We start from the raw sequence: 26,533 nt of genomic DNA on the forward strand, positions 1-26,533 counted from the left end.
TCGCTGGTAGCCGTCTACACAGCCAGTGGCGACGGTGCTGACCAGGGAGGGTGTCCACAGAGCCCAAGGCGTTGTTGACTTCCATACACAGCTCCTTGATCCGGGCTCCTTGGAGGTTTTAGTAACAAGGCATCAGAAGACACCCTCAGCCAGGGGTCTTCTCAGGCAGCAGAACTCATCTTGACAAGTCAAACTGCCTTTTTTGGTTCCTATTCCCAGCAGCTATTTTTACCTCAGTCCGTCTGAGGATGAACTGCACTTGCAGTTCCACACTCCATTTCTGTACATTATTTCTTTGAGCACTGGCTCCTCTTCAGTTCAGTCGCTCAGTCATGTCTGACTCTGCGACCCCAGGGGCTGCAGCATGCCAGACTTCCCTGTCCATCACCAACTCCTGGAGCTCCTCTTACAACTGCCTGAAGACACCTCTGACCTCCCCCACTTTCTCGCCTGGGAAGAGGGCTCAGTGTGTTCTTACTGTGGACAATTGCCAAATGCCCGGGAGCTCCTTGCCAGCTCTGCCTTCTTCCTGAGAGGCCTTTCCAGTTTCTTGCCAAAACCTGCTTTCAGGAAATCTCAGTGTAAAATGCTCTGTGGTGAAGGCAGGCCTGTATCAGGGTGGATGAAGCCAAGCCCATTGAATGCAAAGAACAACTCGTCATAACCACTCACTTTCATGCAAGTTATTTTCGCCACTGGGGCACAGCAGCCATCACCAACCACTTCCTTCTCATTTGCGTGTCTCCTGCCTCGCCCAAGGGCCTCGACTACTGTTATGTCTACTGTACTGTGATCTGGAGATTTGTTTTCTTGCCCTAGCACTTGGCCATGGCCCCCCAAAGCCAGAATTCAGTGAGAAGTCCTGAGAAGTGTGTCAGTCCAACTCTTTGAGACCCCGTGGACTGTAGCCCGCCAGTCTCCTCTGTCCAAGGGATTTTCCAGGCAAGAATACTGGAGTGGGTTGCCAAATCCTTCTCCAGGGGATCTTTCTGACCCGGGGATCAAACCCAAGTCTCCTGCATGGCAGGCGGATTCTTTACCATCTGAACCACCAGGGAAGCCCGAGTCATGAGAGGAGGATGTACTAAAGCCTGAAAATGATGGTCCTGAAGGGTATGATCGCCACAGGAATTCTTTTCAGACTCTGCTAATAAATAAACAGACTTGTATTTGAACCTCCAATGAACAAAGACTGGATCTTTAATCCAAATACAAGATTTTTTATTTTAAAGACTTGTACCTCTTTCCCTGCCATCACAGAGTAGGGAGGTGGAGGCTCGGATGCATTCAAGATTCGGCTCCACCCGTAACCCACTGCCATGGCCGAGGAAGGCATTGCTGCTGGAGGTGTAATGCATGTTAATACTGCTCTGCAAGAGGTGCTGAAGACCGCCCTCATCCATGATGGCCTAGCACATGGAATTCACGAAGCTGCCAAAGCCTTAGACAAGCGCCAAGCCCGTCTCTGTGTGCTTGCATCCAACTGTGATAAGCCTATGTATATCAAGTTGGTGGAGGCCCTTTGTGCTGAGCACCAAATCAACCTGATTAAGGTCGATGACAACAAGAAACTAGGGGAATGGGTAGGCCTCTGTAAAACTGACAGCGAGGGAAAACCCTGTAAAGTGGTTGGTGGCAGTTATGTGGTGGTTAAGGACTATGGCAAAGAGTCTCAGGCCAAGGATGTCAAAGAGGAGTACTTCAAATGCAAGAAATGATGAAATAAAAAACTGAGTTCTTGGTTTAAAAAAAAAAAGACTTGTAGAAATTATTTTTAAGAACTAAAACCAGGGATTTCCCTGGTGATCCAGTGATTAAGACTGTGCTTCCAATGCAGGGGGCTGAGGGTTTGATCCCCGGTCAGGGAACTAAAATCCCAAATACGGTGAGGCCAAAAAAAAAAACAACCCAGACAGAAACCAAAATGTGAATCCAGTGGACACTCTTGAAAGTCAGATTAAAGGCATGAAAGAAAAGACATGTTTTCTCTGGGGGTCTTAGGGTCCCCACCCACCTTCCCAGCGCCTCAGGCAGGCAGGCTGGGCAGGGTGTGGCCTGCCTGCTTCTCTCACTTCGGGGTTGACTCAGACCTGGCAGCGCGCAGAGAAGGCAGGCAGCTTCAAGAGCGGCAAGCTGTGGCCTCCTCACCTGGACTCAGATGGAGACCTTTGGAGGAGTCTGCCTTCAAAGACAGTGCTTTTTAAAGGACACCACCTTCTCCGGGGCTTCCAGGGAAGATTCTCGAAAGGGCATTTCTAAAGCATCTTGGTTGAGGATCGGCAGGTATCAGGGCAGCCATTCCCTCCCTGTAGGGCCTGTGCCAAGAAACCTGCCCGTACATTGACGGTGCACGTTAGAGACAGGCCTGGCCAAAGAAACCCAGTGCCTGGGAGAGAGCATTTGCCCCCATGCCTTCCCTACCCTGAATCCCATTTGAAAGGTTTCTCGGAGCCTGAGGGCCAAAGCACTAGCAGGTTGCAGGGTTGGCTGGGGTTAGGGCAGGGAGGCGGGTGCCTGCTGGGGCAGGCTGGGACCACTCCCAGTCATTATGATAAAGGACAGACACAGAACAGATGGAAGGAAAAACTTCGGGGAGAAATACCATGGGCAGAACAAGCACAGAAATGAAAGACTGCAATACCCACATAGCAGTAGCCACACGGGCCATGGAGGTGCTGGATGGCCTTGCCTGTGGTCAACTGGAGAGCCGGAGTATGATGTCCTGCATGGCAGTGGTATGCTGTGTTTAGATTTTTGTTTGTAAGACTCAACAAATATCACCTGCTGCACTGGGAGTCTCTAATTGAGTTAAAGTCCTGCTGGGGAACTTCCCCTAGTGGTCCAGTTAAGAATATGCCTGCTAAGGCAGAGGGCAGGTGTTCAATCCCTGATCTAGGAAGATCCCACATGCCACAGGGCAGCTAAAGCCACGTGCCACAACTACTGGGTCCGCATACCGCAACTACTGAAGCCCAAGAATCCTAGAGCCCATGCCCCACAGCAAAAGAAGCTACTGCAGTGAGAGGCCTGAACACTGCAACTACAGAAAAGCCAGAAGGAAGCAACGAAGACCCAGTGCAAACAAATAAACAGCAGATGGAAAAAAAGAAAAAGTCCTGCTGGGTGCATAGTGACAGATTGAGGAGACAAGCCAGTAACACAATCCATTCATTTGATGACCTTGAATGAGTAGCCACTTGAGAAATTTTAGTTGACATGTCTTTAAACTTGTGTGCATCCAAATCCCATAATTCCAATGCATATTCTTATAATCAAATTCTAATATTTCTGTAGGATTTTGTCATGTTGAATACACAGTTTTAGAACACACTGCAGTTGACAGTCTGTTAACTTTGTCAGCAAATTTTTTAGTGAAGTGAGACACACAGTCAGAAGGGAGGGTAGAGAATACACTGCACACCTTGACCTGTCTTCCTCCTGTGTGTATGTGTGTGTGTGTCTGAGGGACATTGTGGCGGGAACGCTTGCTCACTCATGTGGAACGGTAGGGAGGTAAGTCTCTGAAGCTCACAGGGTTGGCGTCACCAGTTGGCACCTGTCCCACTCGGGAATGCTCGAGCGTCGCTGTCAATGTGAACATCTTTGTTTCTCGGAAGTTAAAAATTATCTGAAAGTAATTTACAGTCAGGAGTTTGTTTCTTATACATGGACTTTCATCTTTGTAAATTTGGGGCCTGGTACAGCAGTTGGTATGTAATGCTAGGTTAAGTCTTTATTGAACTAATGAATGAACAGGTGAGCTACACTCTCTCTACATTGATCCTTTGCTTAGTCTGAGTAATCAACTAGTACTGTCACCTTCAGCATGAATGATCTGGCCAAAGCCTGGGTAAATCTGAAAGATCAGTCTCTTACCACCCTATGTTCTACCAGATTGAGTCAAGAGAGGACAAGATGGAGAAGAGATGTTTGCCTGGCTCCAGAAGTAACTGGGTGGTAGGAGCAAATAAACTGACCCAAGGAGGGAAACACTGCCTCTTAGGAAGATCGGAGTGGTGAGCCTCATTGTCTTCCCCCCTTGGGTTTGAGAGAGCAAACCTTTCTAGCAACTTGCCTACTGACCAACTGTGCTTTTCCAACCAGCCCAGGCCCCTGCATGCTGTCCCCCTTTCTCTCCTCATGGGGAAAGTTAGTATTTATTTTCTAAGACCCTGTGGGACACCATGGAAGGGTGAGGGCTATACTTCTTTGGGTAAAGTCTGAAGTCAACATGGTCCGTGTTTCAAATACAGAAACAGCTGCTTCATTCCCCACCCGACCCCTAGTCCAGTACCAATTAGTTCATTCCTTCTGCTGCTGCCATTAACACACTTGTTCTAACCGGCAGCCACTGGACTTTTCATTACTTAAGTGTGGGCAGCTGTTAACAAGAGAACACTTGCCCAGAGAAGTCAGCCAGCATGGGAGGGTGTGAGCTTGTTATGCTACATAGTCAAAAACAGATGATGAGAACACTTCCAGCTGCTGTCCATGTAAATTTATCAGTAACACATCCCAGGAGAAGCCTGGGGGAGAAAGAAGACAAGAAACTCTCCCAAGGTCATGAAGAGACCACCTCATTTGCAAAGACAGCATTCCAGCCAGAGCTTACTCCACCCCATCTCTGTATCCAAGGAGGGAAAAGCTTTAAATGCTGAAGGAGTCAACATCAAACTCCTCCCAAGCCCCACGTTTAAGTTTTCAGTTCAGCTGCTCAGTCGTGTCCAACTCTTTGCAACCCCATGGACTGCAGCATGCTAGGCTTCCCTGTCTGTCACCAACTCCCGGAGCTTACTCAAACTCATGTCCATCAAGTCAGTGATGCCATCCAACCATCTCATCCTCTGTCGTCCCCTTCTCCTCCTGCCTTCAATCTTTCCCAGCATCAGGGTCTTTTCCAATGAGTCAGTTCTTCGTTTCAGGTGGCCGAAGTATTGGAGTTTCAGCTTCAGCATCAGTCCTTCCAATGAATATTCAGGACTGATTTACTTTAGGATGGACTGGTTGGATCCCTTGCAGTCCAAGGGACTCTCAAGAGTCTTCTCCAACACCACAGTTCAAAAGCATCAATTCTTCCATGCTCAGCTTTCTTTTTTTTTTAATGGGATTCATTGCACGGAGGGGTGGGGGGTTGTCATCCTCCTCATTATCAATTTTCTTGTATATGAACAAGAGTCGAGGCCTTTCCCAACTAATTTGTCCCCCAAGCACTCAGATTCTTTAAGGAACCTAAGCCCCGAGGAATGGAGGACAAAGGTGGGCACGGGTGGGTTGGAAGCATGGGGGTCTGTCAGTCTGGTAGACTGAAGTTTGGGAACTGGGGAGAAGGGATTGAGTCTCAGATCAATTGCTGATGTGCTCAACTGTGGCCGACTCTTTGCGACCCCATGGACTGTATGTAGCCTGCCAGGTTCCTCTGTCCATGCAATTTTCCAGGCAAGAATACTGGAGTGGGTTGCCATTTCCTTCTCCTTCAGCTTTCTTTATAGTCCAGCTCTCACTGGAAAAACCATAGCTTTGACTAGATTGACCGTTGTTGGCAGAGCAATGTCTCTGCTTTTTAATAACATGCTGTCTACGTTGGTCATAGCTTTTCTTCCAAGGAGCAAGTGTCTTTTAATTTCATGGCTGCAATCATCATCTGCAGTGATTTTGGAGCCAAAAGAAATAGTCTCTCACTGTTTCCATTGTTTCCCCATCTATTTGCCATGAAGTGATGGCCCTGGATGATCTTAGTTTTCTGAATGTTGAGCTTTAAGCCAACTTTTTCACTCTCCTCTTTCACTTTCATCAAGAGGCTCTTTAGTTGTCCTTCACTTTCTGCCATAAGGGTGGTGTTATCTGCATATCTGAGGTTATTGATGTTTCTCCCGGCAATCTGATTCCAGCTTGTGCTTCTTCCAGCTCAGCATTTCTCATGATGTACTCTGCATATAAGATAAATAAGCAGGGTGACAATATACAACCTTGACGTACTCCTTTCCCAATTTGGAACCAGTCTGTTTTTCCATGTCCAGTTCTAACTGTTGCTTCTTGACCTGCATACAGATTTCTCAGGAGGCAGGTCAGGTGGTCTGGTATTCCCATCTCTTTCAGAATTTTCCACAGTTTATTGTGATCCACACAAAGGCTTTAGAATAGTCAATAAAGCAGAAGTAGATGTTTTTCTGGAACTCTCTTGGTTTTTTGATGATCCAGCAGATGTTGGCAATTTGATCTCTGGTTCCTCTGCCTTTTCTAAATCCATCTTGAACATCTGGAAGTTCACAGTTCATGTACTGTTGAAGCCTGGCTTGGAGGATTTTGAGCATGACTTTGCTAGTGTGTGAGTTGAGTGCAATTGTGCAATAGTTTGAACATTCTTTGGCATTGCCTTTCTTTGGGATTGGAATGAAAACTGACCTTTTCCAGTCCTGTGGCCACTGCTGAGTTTTCCAAATTTGCTGGCATATTGAGTGCAGCACTTTCTTTTTTTTTTTTTGACAGGAAATAGCATTTATTGGTGAGCGTGATTAAGGAGGGAACAGAGCTGATGCTCATGAGTGCAGGGCCCGCCATTTGTCCAGGGGACCACGATTAGGGATGTATTTGACCCCACAGCCGTCCGGGATGAGTCGCTTTTCTGCCACCATGTTCTCAAATTCATCCGCATTGAACTTGGTAAATCCCCACTTCTTGGAGATGTGGATCTTCTGACGGCCAGGGAACTTGAACTTGGCCCGGCGGAGGGCTTCAATCACATGCTCCTTGTTCTGCAGCTTGGTGTGGATGGACATTATGACCTGGCCAATGTGGACCCTGGCCACTGTGCCCTGAGGCTTTCCAAAGGCACCACGCATACCTGTCTGGAGTCTAGATTGAGAAACAGCAGGCCAGTCATGAATGCCCACTAGGAAGAGTTGTCTCCAAGGTCCCTTAGGGCTACCTGTACAGGCAACAGGTTGCATACACTACCAAGGAGGCTGCTGTTTGCAGCCATTGCACACTGGGCCCCCATGAGGAAAAGAGCACAGTCGGCTTAATTGGCTGCAATTGAGTGCAGCACTTTCACAGCATCATCTTTTAGGATTTGAAACAGCTCAACTGGAATTCCATCACCTCCAGTAGCTTTGTTTATAGTGATGCTTCCTAAGGCCCACTTGACTTTGCATTCCAGGATGTCTGGCTCTAGGTGAGTGATCACACCATTGTGATTATCTGGGTCATGAAGATCTTTTTTGTATAGTTCTTCTGTGTATTCTTGCCACCTCTTAATATCTTCTGCTTCTGTTAGGTCCGTACCATTTCTGTCCTTTATTGTTCCCATCTTTGCATGAAATGTTCCCTTGGTATCTCTAATTTTCTTGAAGAGATCTCTAGTCTTTCCCATTCTGTTGTTTTCCTCTATTTCTTTGCACTGATCATTGAGGAAGGCTTTCTTATCTCTCCTTGCTACTCTTTGAAACTGTGCATTCAAATGGATATATTTTTCCTTTTCTCCTTCACCTTTCACGTCTTTTCTTTTCTCAGCTATTTGTAAGGCCTCCTCAGCCAGCCATTTTGCCTTTTTGAATTTCTTTTTCTTGGGGATGGTCTGCCTCCTGTACAATGTCACCATGAACCTCCGTCCATAGTTCTTTAGGCACTCTGTCAGATCTAATCCCTTGAATCTATTTGTCACTTCCACCGTATAATCATAAGGGAAGTTTAAAGAGTCACTTAAGATGCCTGGTTTAAAAGGTGAACCAGCCCAGGGATAAGTCCATTTAAAAAGTCTCCTGGGCCAGGCACACAACCTGCTTTCCTGTTCTCTGCACCCATAGGTGGTTCACAGGCCAAGGATGCACCACTCTTTTAGTCATTGGTACACTGAATTAGTGGCTAGTCTTGGATGGGGAAGATGCTTCTCCTCTATCCCAGCGAACCACGGTCAGCCCCGAGCAAGTCTCCCTAGCTGAAAAGTGGGCTCCAAATGTCCGCAGGGGTCAGAGTGCAGCAATGTGCCTCGGCCAGGGAGGCTCTTGGGGGAAGACAGAAATCCTCTGTTCCTAAATAACAAATCTTTTCTAGTCGTAGCAGCTCTGTTCCTCAGTGCTGCCTACAGAGGAGGCAGTCGTTTCCTATGTGACTCATGGCCACCCTCAGACCCCATGTGAAGACCTAGATCATCAAAGAGAGACCAGGCAGCTGATCCAGCACCAGTCAGACCCTTAAGTCAAAATGAAGTGGAGAGACTTCCCTGGTGGTCCAGTGGTTAAGAATCCACCTTGCAATGCAGGGGACACAGGTTCCATCCCTGGTTGGGGAGATCCCGTGTGTTGCAGAGCAACCAAGCCCATGTACCACCATTAAGACCCAAGGCAGCCAAATAAATTAAAAAAAAAATTTTTTTTAAACTGAAACAGAACTGGCACAGATAACAGGGTGCGTTAGAGATTCAAGGGCCAGGTCTCGGTGCCCATCAAAGACCCCGAAGTGCTGCTGATGGGCAACAGACCTCACGGTGCTCAAGACTGCTCACAGCTCCTCCAAGAATTGCCAAGCTGTTGTGGAGACCGCAGCCCAGCTGGTCATCAATCCCCAAGCCAGGCTCCGCACCAAAGAAAACGGACAGCTTCTGTGCACACTGTGTGCCTGTTACTAAAACCACGAAATTTGGCCAAAAAAAAAAGGAAACCAGTATTAAGTAGCTAAGGCATTGGGCACTAATGGCCAGGCATTCTTCTAAGACACTGTTCTAGTTTACAAACAAAGCTGAGAAACAGAGAAGTTACTGTCCAAGGTCACACAGCTCGAGTGAGGGGCAGAGCCAGGATTGAGGGTGAGCTGCCAAGCTCCAGGTTGTACTCCTAAGGATCAGTGAGAGCCAGTCCAGGCCCCTTTAAGGCAGTCTTTTCCATTCTGGTGTAAGCTTATGTTTTACACCAAGAAATCCAGGTCAAATGGGTTGTCTGTCATTTCTTGGCTCAGAGTTGGTCGGTGGTGAGGGTATGGGTGGTCAGTTCTCTGGGTCTTCCTGTGAATGAGAAGACGGTTTTGAGGTCTGTGCAGCAAGCTGGGACAGTGGCAAAGGAAAGAAAGACTGATGCCTAAAACAAAGCCCTTCTCTCCTGCCCCCGCCTCTCCAAGGGAGGGCAGCATCTTTTAGAAGTGGGGTCCCCAGCAGGCGGTGTCTGAAGGTGGCATGGCTGTACCCAAAAGTCTCCTGTTTGCCTCCCTGCCCATCTCTTGACCCCGCGGGTTCCTTTCTCAGGCAAGTTCTCCCCAGATGGTGGCCAGATGGTCCCCAGCAGCTGCTGGACTCCTCACTGCCCCCAGCCCTCCAGCCCAGGTCAGCACTTCTCCTGACCTGTGTCTTGGGGTTCACACTCCTTGGGCCAGCCTGGGACCATGCTACCCCAACACCAACTCGTGGGGCTGCAAAGACCATGCAGATGAGCTTGGCTCAAGCAACTCCTCACCCCTGCAAGCTGACCGGTATGGCAGCTTCGCCTGGATCACATAGCCTGAGGTGGGCAATAGCCAGGAGCTGTGATGGGGCCAGGCAGAGAGGGGTCAGTGCAAGCAGAGACCATGGACACCCCCTCTTACCTGCAGCAGCCCTGCTGAAGGAGACTTTCTTGTAAGTAGAAACATTTGCATTCTGGAGTAACGCTGTTTTAGGTGCACAGTGGTGGAGGACTGGGTGCTTAAGAAAAACAGGCATGCTTTTCAGTATGGGAGGGCAGGTCTGAGCAAAGACCTGGATCTCCAGTGGAACTCCACTAAAAGCAAGTCCCTGGTTGGACTTTTCTCATCCTCACTGTGGAGGGCAGCCTCCGCCGTGCCCTCCAGCGCCTCCCAGGCACTTCAGGGGAAACTAGGATGGGAACGTGCCTCGCCCCGGGGCAGGAATGTTAAATTCTGAGCAACAGCCCTCAGGAACTGGGGCAAAGTGAGTATGGCCAGAAGTCAGCACAATAGGTGCAGGGGCTTCAGATGCCTCAGAGGGTGGGATGTCACAGGCAGCCCCAGGTAGGAGGGCAAGAGACCAGAGGCGCGCAGAGGGTAGGTTCCTGGCCTGGGGGAGGAAAAGATACATATTTCACAGACTTGATGCTTCGGCGTCATGAAACAGCACAAATGACTAGGTCTAAATAGAACAGACAGACAGTGACCAGCAAAGAGCCACTGCCCGGACAGGCCTGAGAACAGAGAGCAGGAGTGTGGAGCCACACGACCCTGAGGCAGGACTGCTGTGGACAGAGGCACATTCTGGGCAGGCTGGGGACAGTCAGGCCAGGAAGAGACTGAGTGCAGTCTCAGGAGACTACTACTTCAGAAGCCCTAGAATACTAGACTCTCAAAAAATGGCGACACACGGAGTAAAGTGGGAAGTGTGCCAGGCCATCATCAAAATGACAAATGGGACTTCCTTGGTGGTTCAGTGGCTAAAACTCCGAGCTCCCAGTATAGGGTGCTCATGTTCCATACCAGGCCAGGGAACTAGATCTCACATGCCGCAACTAAAGATCTCACATGGCTCAGTGAAGCTAAATAAATATATGTTTAAAATAAAAAGACTGAACTGCTACTATGTATAAAATAGGTAAACAATAAGAACCTACTCTATCAGTTCAGTTCAGTTCAGTTCAGTCGCTCAGTCGTGTCTGACTCTTTCTGACCCAATGAATCGCAGCACGCCAGGCCTGCCTGTCCATCACCAACTCCTGGAGTTTATTCAGACTCATGTCCTTCAAGTCAGTGATGCCATCCAGCCATGTCATCCTCTGTCGTCCCCTTCTCCTCCTGCCCCCAATCCCTCCCAGGATCAGGGTCTTTTCCAATGAGTCAACTCTTCGCATCACGTGGCCAAAGTCTTGGAGTTTCAGCTTCAGCATCAGTCCTTCCAATGAACACCCAGGACTGATCTCCTTTAGGATGGACAGGTTGGATCTCCTTGCAATCCAAGGGACTCTCAAAGAGCCTTCTCCAACAACACAGTTCAAAAGCATCAATTTTTCGGTACTCAGCTTTCTTCACAATCCAACTCTCACATCCATACATGACCACTGGAAAAACCACAGCCTTGACTAGACGGACCTTTGTTGGCAAAGTAATGTCTCTGCTTTTTAATATGTTATCTAGGTTGGTCATAACTTTCCTTCCAAGGAGGAAGCATCTTTTAATTTCATGGCTGCAATCATCATCTGCAGTGATTTTGGAGCCCCAAAAAATAAAGTCTGACACTGTTTCCCCATCTATTTCCCATGAAGTGATGGGACCAGATGCCATGATCTCAGTTTTCTGAATGTTGAGCTTTAAGCCAACTTTTTCACTCTCCTCTTTCACTTTCATCAATAGGCTTTTTAGTTCCTCTTCACTTTCTGCCATAAGGGTGGTGTCATCTGCATATCTAAGGTTATTGATATTTCTCCCAGCAATCGTGATTCCAGCTTGTGCTTCTTCCAGCCCAGCATTTCTCATGATGTACTCTGCATATAAGATAAATAAGCAGGGTGACAATATACAGCCTTGATGAACTCCTTTTCCTATTTGGAACCAGTCTGTTGTTCCATGTCCAGTTCTACTTGTTGCTTCCTGACCTGCATACAGGTTTCTCAAGAGGCAGGTCAGGTGGTCTGGTATTCCCATCTCTTTCAGAGTTTTCCACAGTTTATTGTGATCCACACAGTCAAAGACTTTGGCGTAGTCAATAAAGCAGAAATAGATGTTTTTCTTGAACTCTCTTGCTTTTTAGATGATCTAGCAGATGTTGGCAATTTGATCTCTGATTTCTCTGCCTTTTCTAAATCCAGCTTGAACATCTGGAAGTTCATGGTTCATGTATTGCTGAAGCCTAGCTTGGAGAATTTTGAGCATCACTTTGCTAGCATGTGAGAGGAGTGCAATTGTGAAGTAGTTTGAGCATTCTTTCGCATTGCCTTTCTTTGGGATTGGAATGAAAACTGACCTTTTCCAGTCCTGTGGCCACTGCTGAGTCTTCCAAATCTGCTGGCATATTGAGTGCAGCACTTTCACAGCATCATCTTTCAGGATTTGAAACAGCTCAACTGGAATTCCATCATCTCCACTAGCTTTGTTCATAGTGATGCTTTCTAAGGCCCACTTGACTTCACATTCCAGGATGTCTGGCTCTAGGTGAGTGATCACACCATTGTGATTATCTGGGTCATGAAGATCTTTTTTGTATAGTTCTTCTGTGTATTCTTGCCACCTCTTCTTAGTATCTTCTGCTTCCGTTATCCGTGCCGTTTCTGTCCTTTATTGAGCCCATCTTTGCATGAAATGTTCCCTTGGTATCTCTAATTTTCTTGAAGAGATCTCTAGTCTTTCCCATTCTGTTGTTTTCCTCTATTTCTTTGCACTGATCATTGAGGAAGGCTTTCTTATCTCTCCTTGCTATTCTTTGGAACTCTGCATTTAGATGCTTATATCTTTTCTTTTCTCCTTTGTTTTTCCTTTTCGCTTCTTTTCACAGCATTTGTAAGGCCTCCTCAGACAACCATTTTGCCTTTTTGCATTTCTTTTCCATGGGGATGGTCTTGATCCCTGTCTCCTGTACAATGTCATGAACCTCTGTCCATAGTTCATCAGGCACTCTATCAGATCTAGTCCCTTAAATCTATCTCTCACTTCCACTGTATAGTCATAAGGGATTTGATTTAGGTCATACCTGAATGGTCTAGTGGTTTTCCCTACTTTCTTCAATTTAAGTCTGAATTTGGCAATAAGTAGTTCATGATCTGAGCCACAGTCAGCTTCCAGTCTTGTTTTTGCTGACTGTATAGAGCTTCTCCATCTTTGGCTGCAAAGAATATGATCAATCTGATTTCGATGTTGACCATCTGGTGATGTCCATGTGTAGAGTCTTCTCTTGTGTTGTTGGAAGAGGGTGTTTGCTATGACCAGTGCGTTCTCTTGGCAAAACTCTATTAGCCTTTGCCCTGCTTCATTGCATACTCCAAGGCCAAATTTGCTAGGTGTTTCTTGACTTCCTACTTTTGCATTCCAGTCCCCTATAATGAAAAGGACATCTTTTTTGGGTGTTAGTTCTGTCGTTTTTGAGATTGCATCCAAGTACTGAATTTTGGACTCTCTTGTTGACCATGATGGCTACTCCATTTCTTCTAAGGGATTCCTGCCCAGAGTAGTAGATATAATGGTCATTTGAGTTAAATTCACCCATTCCAGTCCATTTTAGCTCGCTGATTCCTAGAATGTCGACATTCACTCTTGCCATCTCCTGTTTGACCACTTCTAATTTGCCTTGATTCATGGACCTAGCATTCCAGGTTCCTATGCAATATTGCTCTTTACAGCATCGGACCTTGCTTCTATCAGCAGTCACACCTACTGTACAGCACTCAATATTCTGTAATAATCTATAAGAGAAAAGAGTCTAGAAAGACTCAACTAGGCATATCTGCAACAGCCCAAAGGACAGGCTGTGCTCCTCTGCCCAGGCCACCCCTAATCAGAACGCTCAGGGTCAAAAATACACCCATCCAGACTATAAAGAGAAAAATGCACTGCTGTTTGCATCTGCAGTATCAACACAGTTGACTGGTTGGGGTTCCTCCAGTAAGGCTGTCACAGAGGTCTGGGGCACCCCATATCTGGCTGATCCTTGGGGTCTGCTGGGAAATCACTTTATTTGGGGTGCCTCATTAACTCTCTGGGATAGATTCTGGGACACTCTTTAAAAACAGCTGCTTCTCTGTGAAACCCCAGAGACCAGAGGAGGCTTTCCAGGAGCCCTTGCACTACATTTAAATGCTAACATGTGTTTCTTATACTTGCAACATACTTACAAATATCACACTATTCTTTCCCAGTTAATACAGATTTTTGAATTCTGCATGTTCTATACCTGCTAAACTTCTTGTCCGCTGGAGTTAGGGATCTGACAGAGCCTTCCACAATCCTTTTTCTCAAAGGATTTATAAAAGGAGAGCATTCTGAAGACTGGGTCTGCAGACGTGGTTACGGCCATCCTTCTGGGTAGATCCTAACTTAAAGCCATTTAAAGTCAGTTCCAACGAGTCTCCTCAGAGGAGGCTCCCCAGACCTGGTGAGTGCTGGCTAGAGGCAGAAGGCAAGCATAGCAGGGGGAGCAGCCCACCCTGGCGGGAGGCCACTGCCTCCTGGAAAAGCAGCAATTACAGCCACCCACACAGAGCCTGCCAGAAGCAGCTTCAGCCTCGCCGTAGTTATTAGGCTGTGAGCTACATGAGGACGGGGATCTTGTTTTGATCCCCTATGTGTCCCAAGATCCTAGTACACTTCCTGATACACATTTAAAACATTTTTTAATTTTTTAAAACTTTGTAGGCTGTGCCTTGAAGCATGTGGGATCTTAGTTCCCTGACCAGGGATCAAACCTCTACCCTGGAAGTGCAGAGTCTTGATCACTCAACTGCCAGGGAAGTCTGAATTCTTTTTTTTTTTTTTTAATGAATGACCATTCCTTCTAAGTGATAGCAACTTTGCAGTGTGTTGATGAGGTGAGTTCCCTTCATCTCCAAGCCAGTGGCCTCCAGATGCTGACCTTCTATTCAGCTGGGAGAAAGGGGGTGCTGGCAAGGACACTGCTAAATGCCAGGCTGGCACCATCAGTCTGACTACCTCAGGAAGGTAGCACCAATGGCTGCCAGCTCTAAGGCCTCAGAGAAAAGCAAAGGACATGGAAACATCCCACCCTTTATCAAGGTCCTGCCTGCCATGCAGGCCACGGACCACAGCTATGAAGCTCAAGACGTAAACGGCAGGGGCTCGTAACACAGGGCTCCTCTCCACTTCAACCTCTGTGAATACTGTCCCACAGCATCATATGTATACTAGGCCTTTCTCCAGTCAGTTCTCCCTCCCTCCCTCCTTTGCCCTGGCTCTGAATTCCAGGCCGTACACTGACCAGGATGCACAAGACCTTGTGGGCAAAGGTGCTCCTGGGAGCAGCAGATGGGAGCATATCAGGAACGCAGACTCTCAGGCCCCACCCCAGACATGGCTGCATCAGAAGAGTTTATAGTTTTGTTTTTTAGGGTCTTTGTTGCTACACAGTCTCTCTCTAGTTGTGGCGAGTGGGGCTTCTCATTGTGGTGGCTTCTCTTGTTACAGAGAGCTCCAGGGTGTGCGGGCTCAGTAGCTGGAGTGCATGGGCTTAGCTGGCCCACTGGCATGTCAGATCTTCCTGTACCAGGGATCAAACCCATGTCCCCTGCATTGGCAGACAGATTCTTACCTAGTGGATCACCAGAGAAGTCCAGAATATGCATTTTAAACAGGATTCCTTGATGAATCACATATACCCTAGACTTGAGAAGTACTGGGTCAGAGCATACAAACTTCACTGAGAAAATGACCATCTTAGCTTTCCATTAGCTATGACAAATGACCACAAATTTAGTGGCTTCAGATAATACTCATTTATTTATTGTCTCCATTTTTGTGATCGGCAGTCTTGGGGGCTCACAGGGCTGTAGGCACAATGTGGGCTGGGCTGAACTCTTCTCTGGAGGACTGAGAAAACTTGGCTTCCAGAGTTTGATTCCTTCTCCCATTTCCACACAGCCCTCTTCATCAGGATAGCAACAGTATCTTCCTACACTTGGGACCTGACTTCTGCCTCAGTTCAGTTCAGTCACTCAGTCGTGTCTGACTCTTTGCAACCCCACAGACTGTAGCACACCAGGCCTCCCTGTCCATCACCAACTCCTGGAGTTTACTCAAATTCATGTCCATTGAGTGATGCCATCCAACCATCTCATCCTCTGCCTCAGGCAGAGGCTTACCTTGAGCCCTCTGGATGATCCAGGATAATGTCATTTTAAAGTCAACTGATAAGTAAATCCTTAGTTTCATCTGCAACGTCCTTACTGCCACATGATGCAACAGGAGCACAGGTCCTGACAGAGGTCATGGGGGCCCAAATGCCACTGACCACAGTGATCTCATCCACAGCAGATCCAACCTGGATGAATGGTCTCAGAAAGCGCTCTGAATTTTCAGTCATCTCTGTCAACTTGTCTGCCTGCCACACCACATTTGGCTCTTTCTCCCTGGCCCTTAGTTTCACTCCAGTTATCACTGGCCACCCTCCACCCTGTCATATAGTCTCAACATATCAACTCCTTCCCCACCCCAGCAGAGCTCTTATCTGAGGGTGCACATAATTCTGCAAGAAATCCATCCTTTCCACACCACCCCCCAGCTGTTCTCAGCCACCCAGAGGGAAAACCGTAAGGAACAAGGTTAATGCGGGAAAAAAAAACAACCATGTGGTATCCATGCCTGCCGCTTGATGTCACCCACCCTTCTCCCTTGGCTCTGGCATTAAGAGACCTGGGGCTCTGACCTGCAGAACAGAAGGGACCCTTCCATGTGTCAGCACAAGGCTTCTGGGAGCTCAGCACCACCCCAAATTCACTGAGCCAGTAGCCCCGCCTCCCGGTTTTCTCAGGGTTTCTTGTAACCAGCAGAACTGCACTCCAAACAGATACGTATCTGAGTGGGTAGTGGGCCTGTCTTCAAGCAAATCCACAACTAATGATAGTCTCTCACTAGCCGCTTGGTCACCAGTCAGATCCGATTTATTCTATCAGGCTCTTCTGAGTTATCCCAAGACCACACAAATAATCTTAAAAGAGTGGGTTAGGAGACATGCTCTGCTTTGGTTTTCACTCTTAGATATCAGCTCTTACAAGTCTTGACTCCCTAGAGAATTCTGTTTCTGCCTGGTGCACTGGGAAGACCCAGAGGAATCGGGTGGAGAGGGAGGTGGGATGGGGAATACATGTAAATCCACGTCTGATTCATGTCAATGTATAACAAAAACCACTACAATATTGTAAAGTAATTAGCCTCCAACTAATAAAAATAAATGGAAAAAAAAAAAAAAAGTAAGCTTGTCCTCAACAGAGAAATCCTGCCACTTGTGACAGGTGTCAAAGACTGCTCTATGCTTCTGAACACAAATCCCAAAATCACTCTTGAGAAGTTCTATAGGGACTTAATTTGAAAAGAAGCCACTGGGAGGAAACCGGTTTGCTCAGGAAGTAAGACCCTGATCTCCTTGTGTCACTTCCAGGGTGAAGGAAGCCCTCCGGGAACAGATTCTCCCTCCCTAGAGGGAGTCACCCTCCGGCCGATCTCAGAGAGGCGCACATGAAGACCCACTGCTCGAAACACAGCTCCTTCAGGGCGGGATCAAGGGGGCTAGAAAACTGATATCAACATAGCAAATTCTATTCAGCCTTCTTTAAATGACAACTTGATAACTTTATTAAAGCAAGAATAACCCTTTGAAATTCAAATTCATGTGGACTGACAGTTTCAAATTCACTTGTGTCCCCCTCTCTCCATACAAATCCACTGCACAGGATCATAGGCAGCCAAAAAGACTTTCAACTCCTTCTTTACCATGCCCTTCTCAGTAATAAACAATCCTTCAACGCAGCAGCAACACAGTAGTTACACTATCCCAAGTTACTGAAAACCCGGTAACCTCAAAAGGAGCGGGAAGTCCTTGGAAACAAACATCTGTCAACAATTACTACATGTTGGTGGGCTTCCCTGGTGGCTCAGTGGTAAAGAATCCACCTGCAATGCAGGAGACACAGGTTTGATCCCTGGGTGGGGAAGATCCCCTGGAGGAGGAAATGGCAACCCACTCCAGTATTCTTGCTTGAAAAATTCCATGGACAGAGGAGCCTGATGGGCTACCATCCCTGGGCTTGCAAAGAATCATACACCATTGAGAGACTGAACAATAACACTACATGTTGGTGTGGTCTATTTCCCCGTTTAATCTTCACAGCCCCGAAGGGTGGCAATAGCTTCATTTTACAGTTAAAATGAGAACTGGAGCTCAGAAGAGTAAGGACCACACCAAAGATTTCCAAGCAATCAAATGCAAATCAAGATTTAAGTCCAATTCCCCCTACCCCTCCTTCCACAATGAAGGATCGTGGATTCTACATGAATTTCTCTCTTCCATCAGATTCTATCTAGCATCTGGGAAGTCCTCCTTACAGGGCTGTACCTTTAGTGACAGGGCAGTCCTGTTGGGTTTCATGAAGAGGGCAGACCAACCTTTCTTATCTCACTGCTGCACATGGGGGCAAAGTTACCACTAAGAAAGGAGAACAGCGCTTAAGTTATAGGACTAACTATGCATATGGGGGATAGGGAAAGAACAGAAAACCCGACTAAAAGATACTATGTACTGAGACACTATGATACAGTATGGGCTTCCCAAGGTGGTGCTGTGGTGAAGAACCTGCCTGCCAGTGCAGGAGACACAGGAGATGTGGGTTTGATCCCTAGGTTGGGAAGATCCCCTGGGGAAGGAAATGGCAACCCACTCCAGTATTCTTGCCTGGAGAATCCCAGGGATGGAGAAGCCTGGTGGGCTGCCATCTATGGGGCTGCAGAGTCGGACATGACTGAAGCAACTTAGCAGCAGCAGTATTTAAAAAAAAAAAAAAAAAAAAACACAAAATTCCCAAGTTTGGAGATCTAAGGAAATTTAGAAACTTAACCCATAATTTTCTTTCAGCTAGAAATGTATTAATAACATACCTGTTGAATTTTTAAGTACAAGTTAATGTCAACTGACAGTTTAATCTTCTCCATCCAGTAATGAACCTAGTGCCAGACTCAGCCGCTGAGGATGCAAAGCTGTCTTTAGTTCTTTGTCCCCTGCTAGTCAAACTGTGGTCTGTGAATAAGCATCATTGAGGAGGTTGCTCAGTGTAGAGTGTCTCCTAGGGAATCAGAATCTGCATGTTAACAAGATACATGTGAAGTTCTAAGAAAAACCTGAAATGGAGCAAAAATGCAGACTCAACACACATCCAGGGCTCCATTCACTCCTGGTCAGCCTGTGTCCATTCCAGACAGACCCAGCCCCTGCCCACACTGACTAACTTGGGGTACCTGTGAGTGACCTAGGCCTCCCCAGCTCCCTTGCACATACCTGCCATCATCTCAGAGCCTGCTTCCTTCCAGTTTAAGATCTTCAAGAGACCACATTGCTTCATTTCTTTATCCTCAGTCTGGAAACTACCTGGCCCACAGCAGGCTTGTGAAGAAGCTGTTGCTGCTGCTAAGTCACTTCAGTCGTGTCCGACTCTGTGTGACCCCATAGACGGCAGCCCACCAGGCTCCCCCATCCCTGGGATTCTCCAGGCAAGAACAATGGAGTGGGTTACCATTTCCTTCTCCAATGCATGAAAAGTGAAAAGTGAAAGTGAAGTCACTCAGTCGTGTCCGACTCTTCGCAACCCCATGGACTGCAGCCCACCAGGCTCCTCCGTCCATGGGATTTTCCAGGCAAGAGTACTGGAGTGGGGTGCCATTGCCTTCTCCGGAAGAAGCTGTTAAACACCTCTAATTTCAACACAAAACAGAGCTAGGAAAAGTTGGTATGTCAACTAAGGTCACAGGCAGTTGGGCTGAGCCATGGCCAGCCTCCTGAACCAAGGAGGCACAGATGTGACTCCTGTGTACGCCCCTTTCTCTCCGAAACCCACGCAACCTACTTTGGATATCTCAAGTATTATCACGTGTTCTGAGAAGTACTTTGCTTTTACCTAAACTCCTTAAAACAAAATTTCTACCCACCCTACACTTTGAAAGATACAAAAGTACAAATTTAAGTGATAGCTGCTGAGGCCCTGTTCACGCTTAGCCGACTAAAATAATATCCTAGTTGCAGCCTGCCATTCACCACCGCTGCCCCCACCCCCTCTTGTTTTATACTTTTAAGAGAGAGGGTTGAGAGGAAAATCAAAGTAAAGGTTCGACTTATAAACTCCAGGGACTTCCCCGGTGGTCCAATGGCTAAGAATCTGCCTGCCAGTGCAGGGGACATGAGTTTGATCCCTGGTTCAGGAAGATCCCACATGCCACAGAGTACTAGTCCTGTGAGCCACAACTATTGAGCCCACGTGCCTAGAGCCCGTGCTCTGCAACGAGAAGCCACCCCCAGTGAGAAGCCTGCACAACACAATTAGAGAGTAGCCCCACCCTCTGCAACTAGAGCAAAGCTGCGCAGCAATGAAGGAGACCCAGCCAGGCCAAAAATAAGTATTTCTTAAAATGTTTAAAAAGTTAAAAAACAAATGCCAAAGATCATTTTCTTCAGTGGCAAAGGAGGCTTCTACAATGAAAATCTGTAATCACCAAGATCTTAGTGGCAGAGCAATAAGCACCCTTCCCAACGGGGCTAAGTGATAACCACCGAAGTGTGTAGGCTGCTCTGGGGCCAGCAAGGCCCACCTGGTCAGTCAAGACCACCCAGATTTTCTCCAGATAGCCATCCCTGAGTCCGCTGGGTGAGTGTCTGCTCTTCCTGGCTTGCACTAACACAAACAAAGCCTCAGAAATACTAGCTTTGGTTTTTAAGGAGAAAAGTAACAATTAAAAAAAGGGGGGGGGGGCTTTTTAAAGAACCGCAGATCCTATGGTAAGCACACCTTTTTCAGGTGAGGAGAAAGGAGCTCACATTATGACAAAGAATCATACCAAACACCTCAGATTGAAGGAGGAAGTGTTTCATGACACTAATCAAACAATGCTGAAGTTAAACTAGTGTTTGGTTTGAAGCTCTGAATAAGTTCTAAGTTTTTTATATTTCACAATTTATATATTTTATTAGAGTCCACTCCACAGTCAGCTAAATAAAAGCAGTCATAAGATCCCACAAACTCTTGCACAATTTAAACTTATGAATTTAATTTCATAAAAATTTAGGTGTGTATTCCTAATGGCCAACCTAAAAATGCTGTTTTTATCTATGGTCTAAAATACTTCAATCTAACTACTTTAAAAGATTTAGTATCAGTGTTAAAAATAATCCCATCACTATCTTTCTGTTTGTTTTTACATGTTTTACAGCAAAAAGATTGTGCTGAGTCAAAAAGATCCACAAACTAATTCAGCATGTAAAAAATAATTTTACAAAACATCCAAGCCAACCTTTCAAATCCACTTTTATTTTCCTTTTTCCTCCTCACGTACAGAACTTTTCCACACACTGCATTTCTTGCAGCTATAAAGTCATTTGATGTTGGTCAGGTACCATTTTATCCCCTAAAACCTTGCTGGCATCAAAATATGACAGTTAACCAGTGTTAAATCTATAAAATATTTACATAGCACGGCACATTAAGCTTTAGACACTTGGCAATTAAACCACATAAAAATTGGACAAGACCCCCAACCTACATGTTCAGAATCAGGTGTTCACAGTCCCTATCTGGTGACTGTACATGGTTCAAAAGGCAGCAGAGGCAACAGGCAGTTACTCCGAAGGACATGGACCACTATTATCTGGAAGCACATTATGTTATCCCAGTGTCACGCACCACTCCACCTTTCTCCAAGGCGGTCTCATAATTCTGGAATGGCAGGTCCCGCTGATACAAAATGAAGACAGACAACACAACGTTTACTCTGTGGAGACATCCTAACTCCTACTATGCATGCATGGTGATCTTGAATGCAACTCGTCCTAAAAACTTGTCACGGTCATTCTGGGTTTTTAGGTTGGGTGATCCATCAATCTTGCACTCAACCATTACTTCTTTTACGTCACCATCACTACCAAAGCTGAGCTGGACGGCAACTAGTGGCTGCAGGTAGCTCCCCTGGCAAACAAAGGAAAATACATTAATTCAACTTCTCCAGTAACTTTAACTACACTTTTTAGGAGCTTGCCTATTCTTTAAAAATTAAAAAAACAAACAAACAAGATTTTAATCTATTAGATGTATTTTTTTATCCTCTACCTTTTTTTCCTTAACTGAATACTTGAAGATGCATTTTTTTATGATAAATTTTTGTGACAGTTCCAGGTGTTTGAGAAGAACATGTTTTTATCTATTAATATGTTTGATAAACATGCGGAAGATTACCTCACTGATGTTACTTAGGTTTCTAATATCCTTATGGTTGCTGTTTAACTTGGTGCAAATATACTCATAACTGTTTTGTCATCACTGTGCTTGCTAAATACAAGCCTTCACTAAAAGGAACTAGGGGCTAATTCCAGGTCCGAGGCAGGGAAAATACAAGATGAGCCCTTGTGGTGCCAGAAAGTAAGTTAGTGCTGTAGGAATCTAGGGAATATGCCTCAAGGACACAGAAGCTGGAGTCAGTCTCCACCAGCCAAATGGGGGAGAGTTTTTAGCACCAAAATAAATGATTATAACATATAACACCTAAATTATGTAAGAATCTATGAGACTATATTGATATAAAGAAATAGTGGAGAAGAAAATGCACTTTCTTAGAGTGGAATGCCAAGTAGTAAATGGGAAAAGGAAAGATGAAATTAGAAAAAAACATTTGAGAACAATTCTATTAGTAACTAATTCAGGAACGAATCAATAAATGTTAAAATCATGGGAGCAACAGTTTTACAGACTCTCCAAGTATTCACCCCACATAATACTTATTGATTACAAAGGAAAAAAAGTATAACTTCACATTAGGGCAACTTGGCTGACACCACCTTAACCAAGTGTTCAAGGTGAACATCACCGCCAATGGGACTCAACACCACGTCCCTCCTGACAGGCCATTCTGAAAAGGACATATCTTCTGAGGCATTCATGCCAAAAATGCACAACCTACATTTAACCATGAAAAACATCAGATAAACTCAAACTGAGGAACATAAGCCACAAAGTAAGCCCCAAAAGGCCTGCACTCATTTTTGAAGAGTTAAGGGCATGAAGCAGACAGGCTGAGGAACTGCTGCAGGTTATAGGCAACTAAAGATGTAAGAATGTAACAACCTGGACCAGGAAAACACTTTCCTGTGCAATAAAGAACATTACTGGAACAACTGATGACATTTCAACACTGTCTGTAGATCAGATACTAATACAGTTTAATGCTAATTTCCTTTGTTAAGTACATGATGGTTATTATGATAATGTCCTTACTTTTAGGAAATTCAATGTAAAGAGCATTTAGTGTAAAGAAGCACCGTGTTCATAACTTAATGACAAAGGGTTCATGGGAAAAATATATATGGAGACTGATAAAGACAAATGATGTAAAACATTAACACAGGCAAGTTGGGCAAAAGGTTAATAGGAATCCTCTGTACTGTGCTAGCCACTTAAGTTTAGAATTATTTCAAAATAAAACTAAAAGTTTACTACTATATATATAAAATGCTAAATATATATATATAAAATACACATATATATAAATACACTTACAGAAAAAATGTGGAAGAAATTCCACTACAAAAATAGTTATCTCTGGGTAATGACTTAACCACTGTTCTATCTTCTTTAAATATGGACACTCTATGACATGAAAGAGAAAATGCTATTTTGAAAAGAATCATCCTTTAACTTATCCGCTCCGGTCTTGTGCTCCACTTGGAGACCTGGAGTCTCCATTTGCCATCACCAATGTATTTAAAACCCAGAATAGATGATGCACGCATTACACAGGGCATATGTCTACCTGACCCAGACAACTGGCATTTTAATACAGATGTGACAGTTCCCCAAGAGTCTCAACCACTTAAGAATTTCTAAATACTCACATGCAGTTTTTTCCCATAATATGGAAAATATTTTAAATCTATTGTTCCATTGGCAGGGTAAGTTGCTAGAAATGCTGTGCTTTCACTCTAAAGTTGAAAACAAAAGAAACTCTTGTTAGGTCACAAAAAATAGTTTTTAAAAGTATGTTTTTATTAAAGCAATATCAATCATAAAAACAGTATGGAGAAACTACAATGCTGTTTCAACTGCATTTGCTACAAGAGGATTTTCTGAAAAGAGACTTATTGACGTTGATTTAAACCACCTGACATGAATTATCCTGATTTCCCGATTTATTTCCATGACAGTCCCTTTAACTTATAGCTGGATCTACTCATGCACTGTCTGTAAAATCTTATCTGCGTTCCAACTACCAAAGGCCTATTCTCTAGCCACTGACAGCAGGAGTGCATCAGTAGGTCTGGGACCAAAGAATTCTAAAATGAGTAAAATACTGTGCACTTCCAGACTGGGAAGCAATAGCTGCCACAACCCAGAATGTAGCACTAGGGCCTGGGAGGCAGCAGGTCCAAAACAACTATGGTAACTGCAGTCAGAGGTGGAACGGATCATGCAGCTGATAAAAAAAACTGAAGGGAAAATTTAAAGTACTCTGAGCTAATACTCTTCTTATGCAATTTGAATATCACATTTTCCTTGAATTATTTTATGAGCACATGTAGGTCAATTAAAGGTGTTATATGACTGCTGCTATTCCACGTGTTTAAAGATTCATTGTACAGCACAAAGAATAGAATCAATATTTTACAATAACTATAAATGAAGTATAGTATTTAACAATTGTGAATCATTCTGTTGTATACCCAAAACTTATGTAATATTATAAATCAACCATACCTCAAAAAAACTTTTATACACAATAAAAACACAAACCTAGTGTTCTTGAAAAATAACCAATTCACAGAAATTTTCATGTAACACATTCTAAATAGGTCCAGTATTAATGACTGTATCTTTACACATACTGAGTAGATGACAAAGACACCAAATGATTAAAATCAGTGGCAAGGTCACAAGGCAGTAATATACTACATGTTTGAATTGTAGATTTGAATAAACTAATTTCTACTTTAGAAAGAAAACATGAAACTATAGCAAAACTAAGAGTCTCCTCTTAGGGAACCCCTACTCTCTGCTTACTTCACTGAACCACTGTGAAGTAGCATGTGTGTAGGGGGTGAGAGAAACACATGAATAAGCAATATAGACAAGATAGCAAAGCCTAAAGCGATGACACTCCAAAAGGGGGGCAAGTTCTAATGATCCAGACCAAAAATTGTGAAAAGAACAGGCGGTAACAAGGCTAAGTACAGAAGCCTTTTTTCAACCACTATTCAAATACCACCTTATGCTGTACTCCTTAATTTAAAAAACGTTAAATCTATAAAATAATATTTTACACAGGAGAAAAAAAGTCACTTTAATGTGTTTCTGTACCTTACTTTTGTTTAACCTTAGTATATGAGCTTAATTCCTAGAAACACAGAGATGTTCCCCAAAATATAAAAGGTTTTCCTTGGGTTACAGTTTATTGATCACTTCAGTGTGTATGTTCAGCCAGATACAATACTCAATTTATATTTACCTTGTTTAGGCCTAACAACCCTTTCGTATGTTCAATCAATTAGAGAGGGGAACTGAAGCTCAGAGTTATGGCCACATGCTCAATCAACTGCTCCACTGGTTTGTATCAAAACCATCAAGCTGGCAGACTTTTAAACTTGCATTTTATATCTTCAGTGAAAATAAACATTCAGAAATTAAGAAACAATAAAAGGTATATCTGAACAATAATAAACTTTAGGGTAAAGCTCTATGTCATGGTTTTCTACTAGCAGTCACTAAATCCCACTGAAAACAAAATAAAGATTTAAAATGAATGCATTCTGTTTATTCTATATCATCATCACTTGGAAATCATTTGAAGAACACACACCAAATGTTCTAAGCAGTGGTTATCTCTGGGCAAAAATTTACCAAAATTTTCCCTTCTGTATTTTTCTAAATTTTCTTTAACGAATACAATTCATTTTTGTAAGGGAATAAAAAAAAACTAATGACATAAATATGAATATTACATCTTTTGCAGGAACCATTCTTTAAAATTAAAGGCCACTTTTAAGAGCATGTCCTATCATCCATGTTTTAGTGTTTCCAGAACTCTTAACTTGTATAAAAGCAATTAAAGCAGATCAAAGTTAAGAATATAAGACAAAAGAAATATATTACATAAAAAGTAATTCAACTGAAGAATTTACACCAAGAACACTTGATATAGACAAATCTAATGGAAAACAGCAATATGATCATATGCAATAAATGTTTCCATCTGTTCACATAGCCACACCTCTAAAATTTATGTATGCCACCTGGTTACTCCTTTGTAACCAGCCTATGAGTAATGCAAGATTTTATAAGCATGTCTTCCAATTTTGTGATTTTTTCTAAAAACAAAAATATTCCACAACAAACAAAACCTCTATTTTGATTGTTTTATATACTTTCCACATGACTCTTCAAAGCAAAAGGGACAGCAACTGAAACCTGAGTCATCAGACCAAAATTTTTCATTAACATTTCTCCCAACTATTCTAGAAGCAAAAGAAATGTAACAGATAAACAAGGAGAAAAACCCATTTATAACCCTAAGGGAAGAGTTACATAGAGTTGTTTATACTGGCCACAGGCTTACAGAAATGAAACCTTGGGAAAGGAGTGGAAAGCTTTTGCCCTTCTGGCCTGCGTATGTGTGTGTGTTCATTCTCCTTTCACGGTGGTGCTGGCTCCATAGACTCACTGGCTCAAGTGTATCTACACGGTCTGCTCACTTTCAGAGGTAAACTCCCCTGAAAACACAACACTGTCATAAAATTGGCACTTCCACCTGGCTGAGGGCTCACACCGGGCCTCAGGAACCTTCTCTTGGAAAGACTTGCAAGCAAAGGCAATCAAAGAGTTAC

At 44.5% G+C, this 26,533-nt stretch overlaps 3 protein-coding genes and 1 non-coding gene across 4 annotated transcripts in view; 1 reads left to right on the top strand and 3 right to left on the bottom strand.

Moving 5' to 3' along the window:
• Positions 1-1,271: 1,271 nt before the first annotated feature.
• LOC122445198 (40S ribosomal protein S12-like) lies at positions 1,272-1,728 on the top strand. Its single transcript, XM_043474157.1, has one exon. The coding sequence runs from the start codon at positions 1,320-1,322 to the stop codon at positions 1,716-1,718; it is 399 nt and encodes a 132-aa protein (XP_043330092.1). The 5' UTR covers positions 1,272-1,319; the 3' UTR covers positions 1,719-1,728.
• A 4,740-nt stretch (positions 1,729-6,468) lies between these two features.
• Positions 6,469-7,030, bottom strand: LOC122445101 (60S ribosomal protein L10-like). Its single transcript, XM_043474082.1, has one exon. The coding sequence runs from the start codon at positions 6,945-6,947 to the stop codon at positions 6,537-6,539; it is 411 nt and encodes a 136-aa protein (XP_043330017.1). The 5' UTR covers positions 6,948-7,030; the 3' UTR covers positions 6,469-6,536.
• Positions 6,898-7,032, bottom strand: LOC122445658. The gene has a single exon (XR_006270617.1). It is a non-coding gene; the product is annotated as a small nucleolar RNA SNORA70 (small nucleolar RNA).
• A 13,926-nt stretch (positions 7,033-20,958) lies between these two features.
• ATP1B3 (ATPase Na+/K+ transporting subunit beta 3) overlaps positions 20,959-26,533 on the bottom strand; it is a 34,665-nt gene continuing 29,090 nt past the window's right edge. The window contains exons 6-7 of the mRNA XM_043474224.1: positions 23,552-23,638; positions 20,959-21,632 (exon numbers count right to left, since the gene is read on the bottom strand). Of these exons, the coding sequence (XP_043330159.1) occupies positions 21,462-21,632; positions 23,552-23,638 (258 nt within the window). The 3' untranslated portion in view covers positions 20,959-21,461. The remainder of the gene's footprint in view (positions 21,633-23,551; positions 23,639-26,533) is intronic.

This window comes from Cervus canadensis, chromosome 7, assembly GCF_019320065.1.
Source record: "Cervus canadensis isolate Bull #8, Minnesota chromosome 7, ASM1932006v1, whole genome shotgun sequence".
In the NCBI taxonomy this organism is placed as follows: domain Eukaryota; kingdom Metazoa; phylum Chordata; class Mammalia; order Artiodactyla; family Cervidae; genus Cervus; species Cervus canadensis.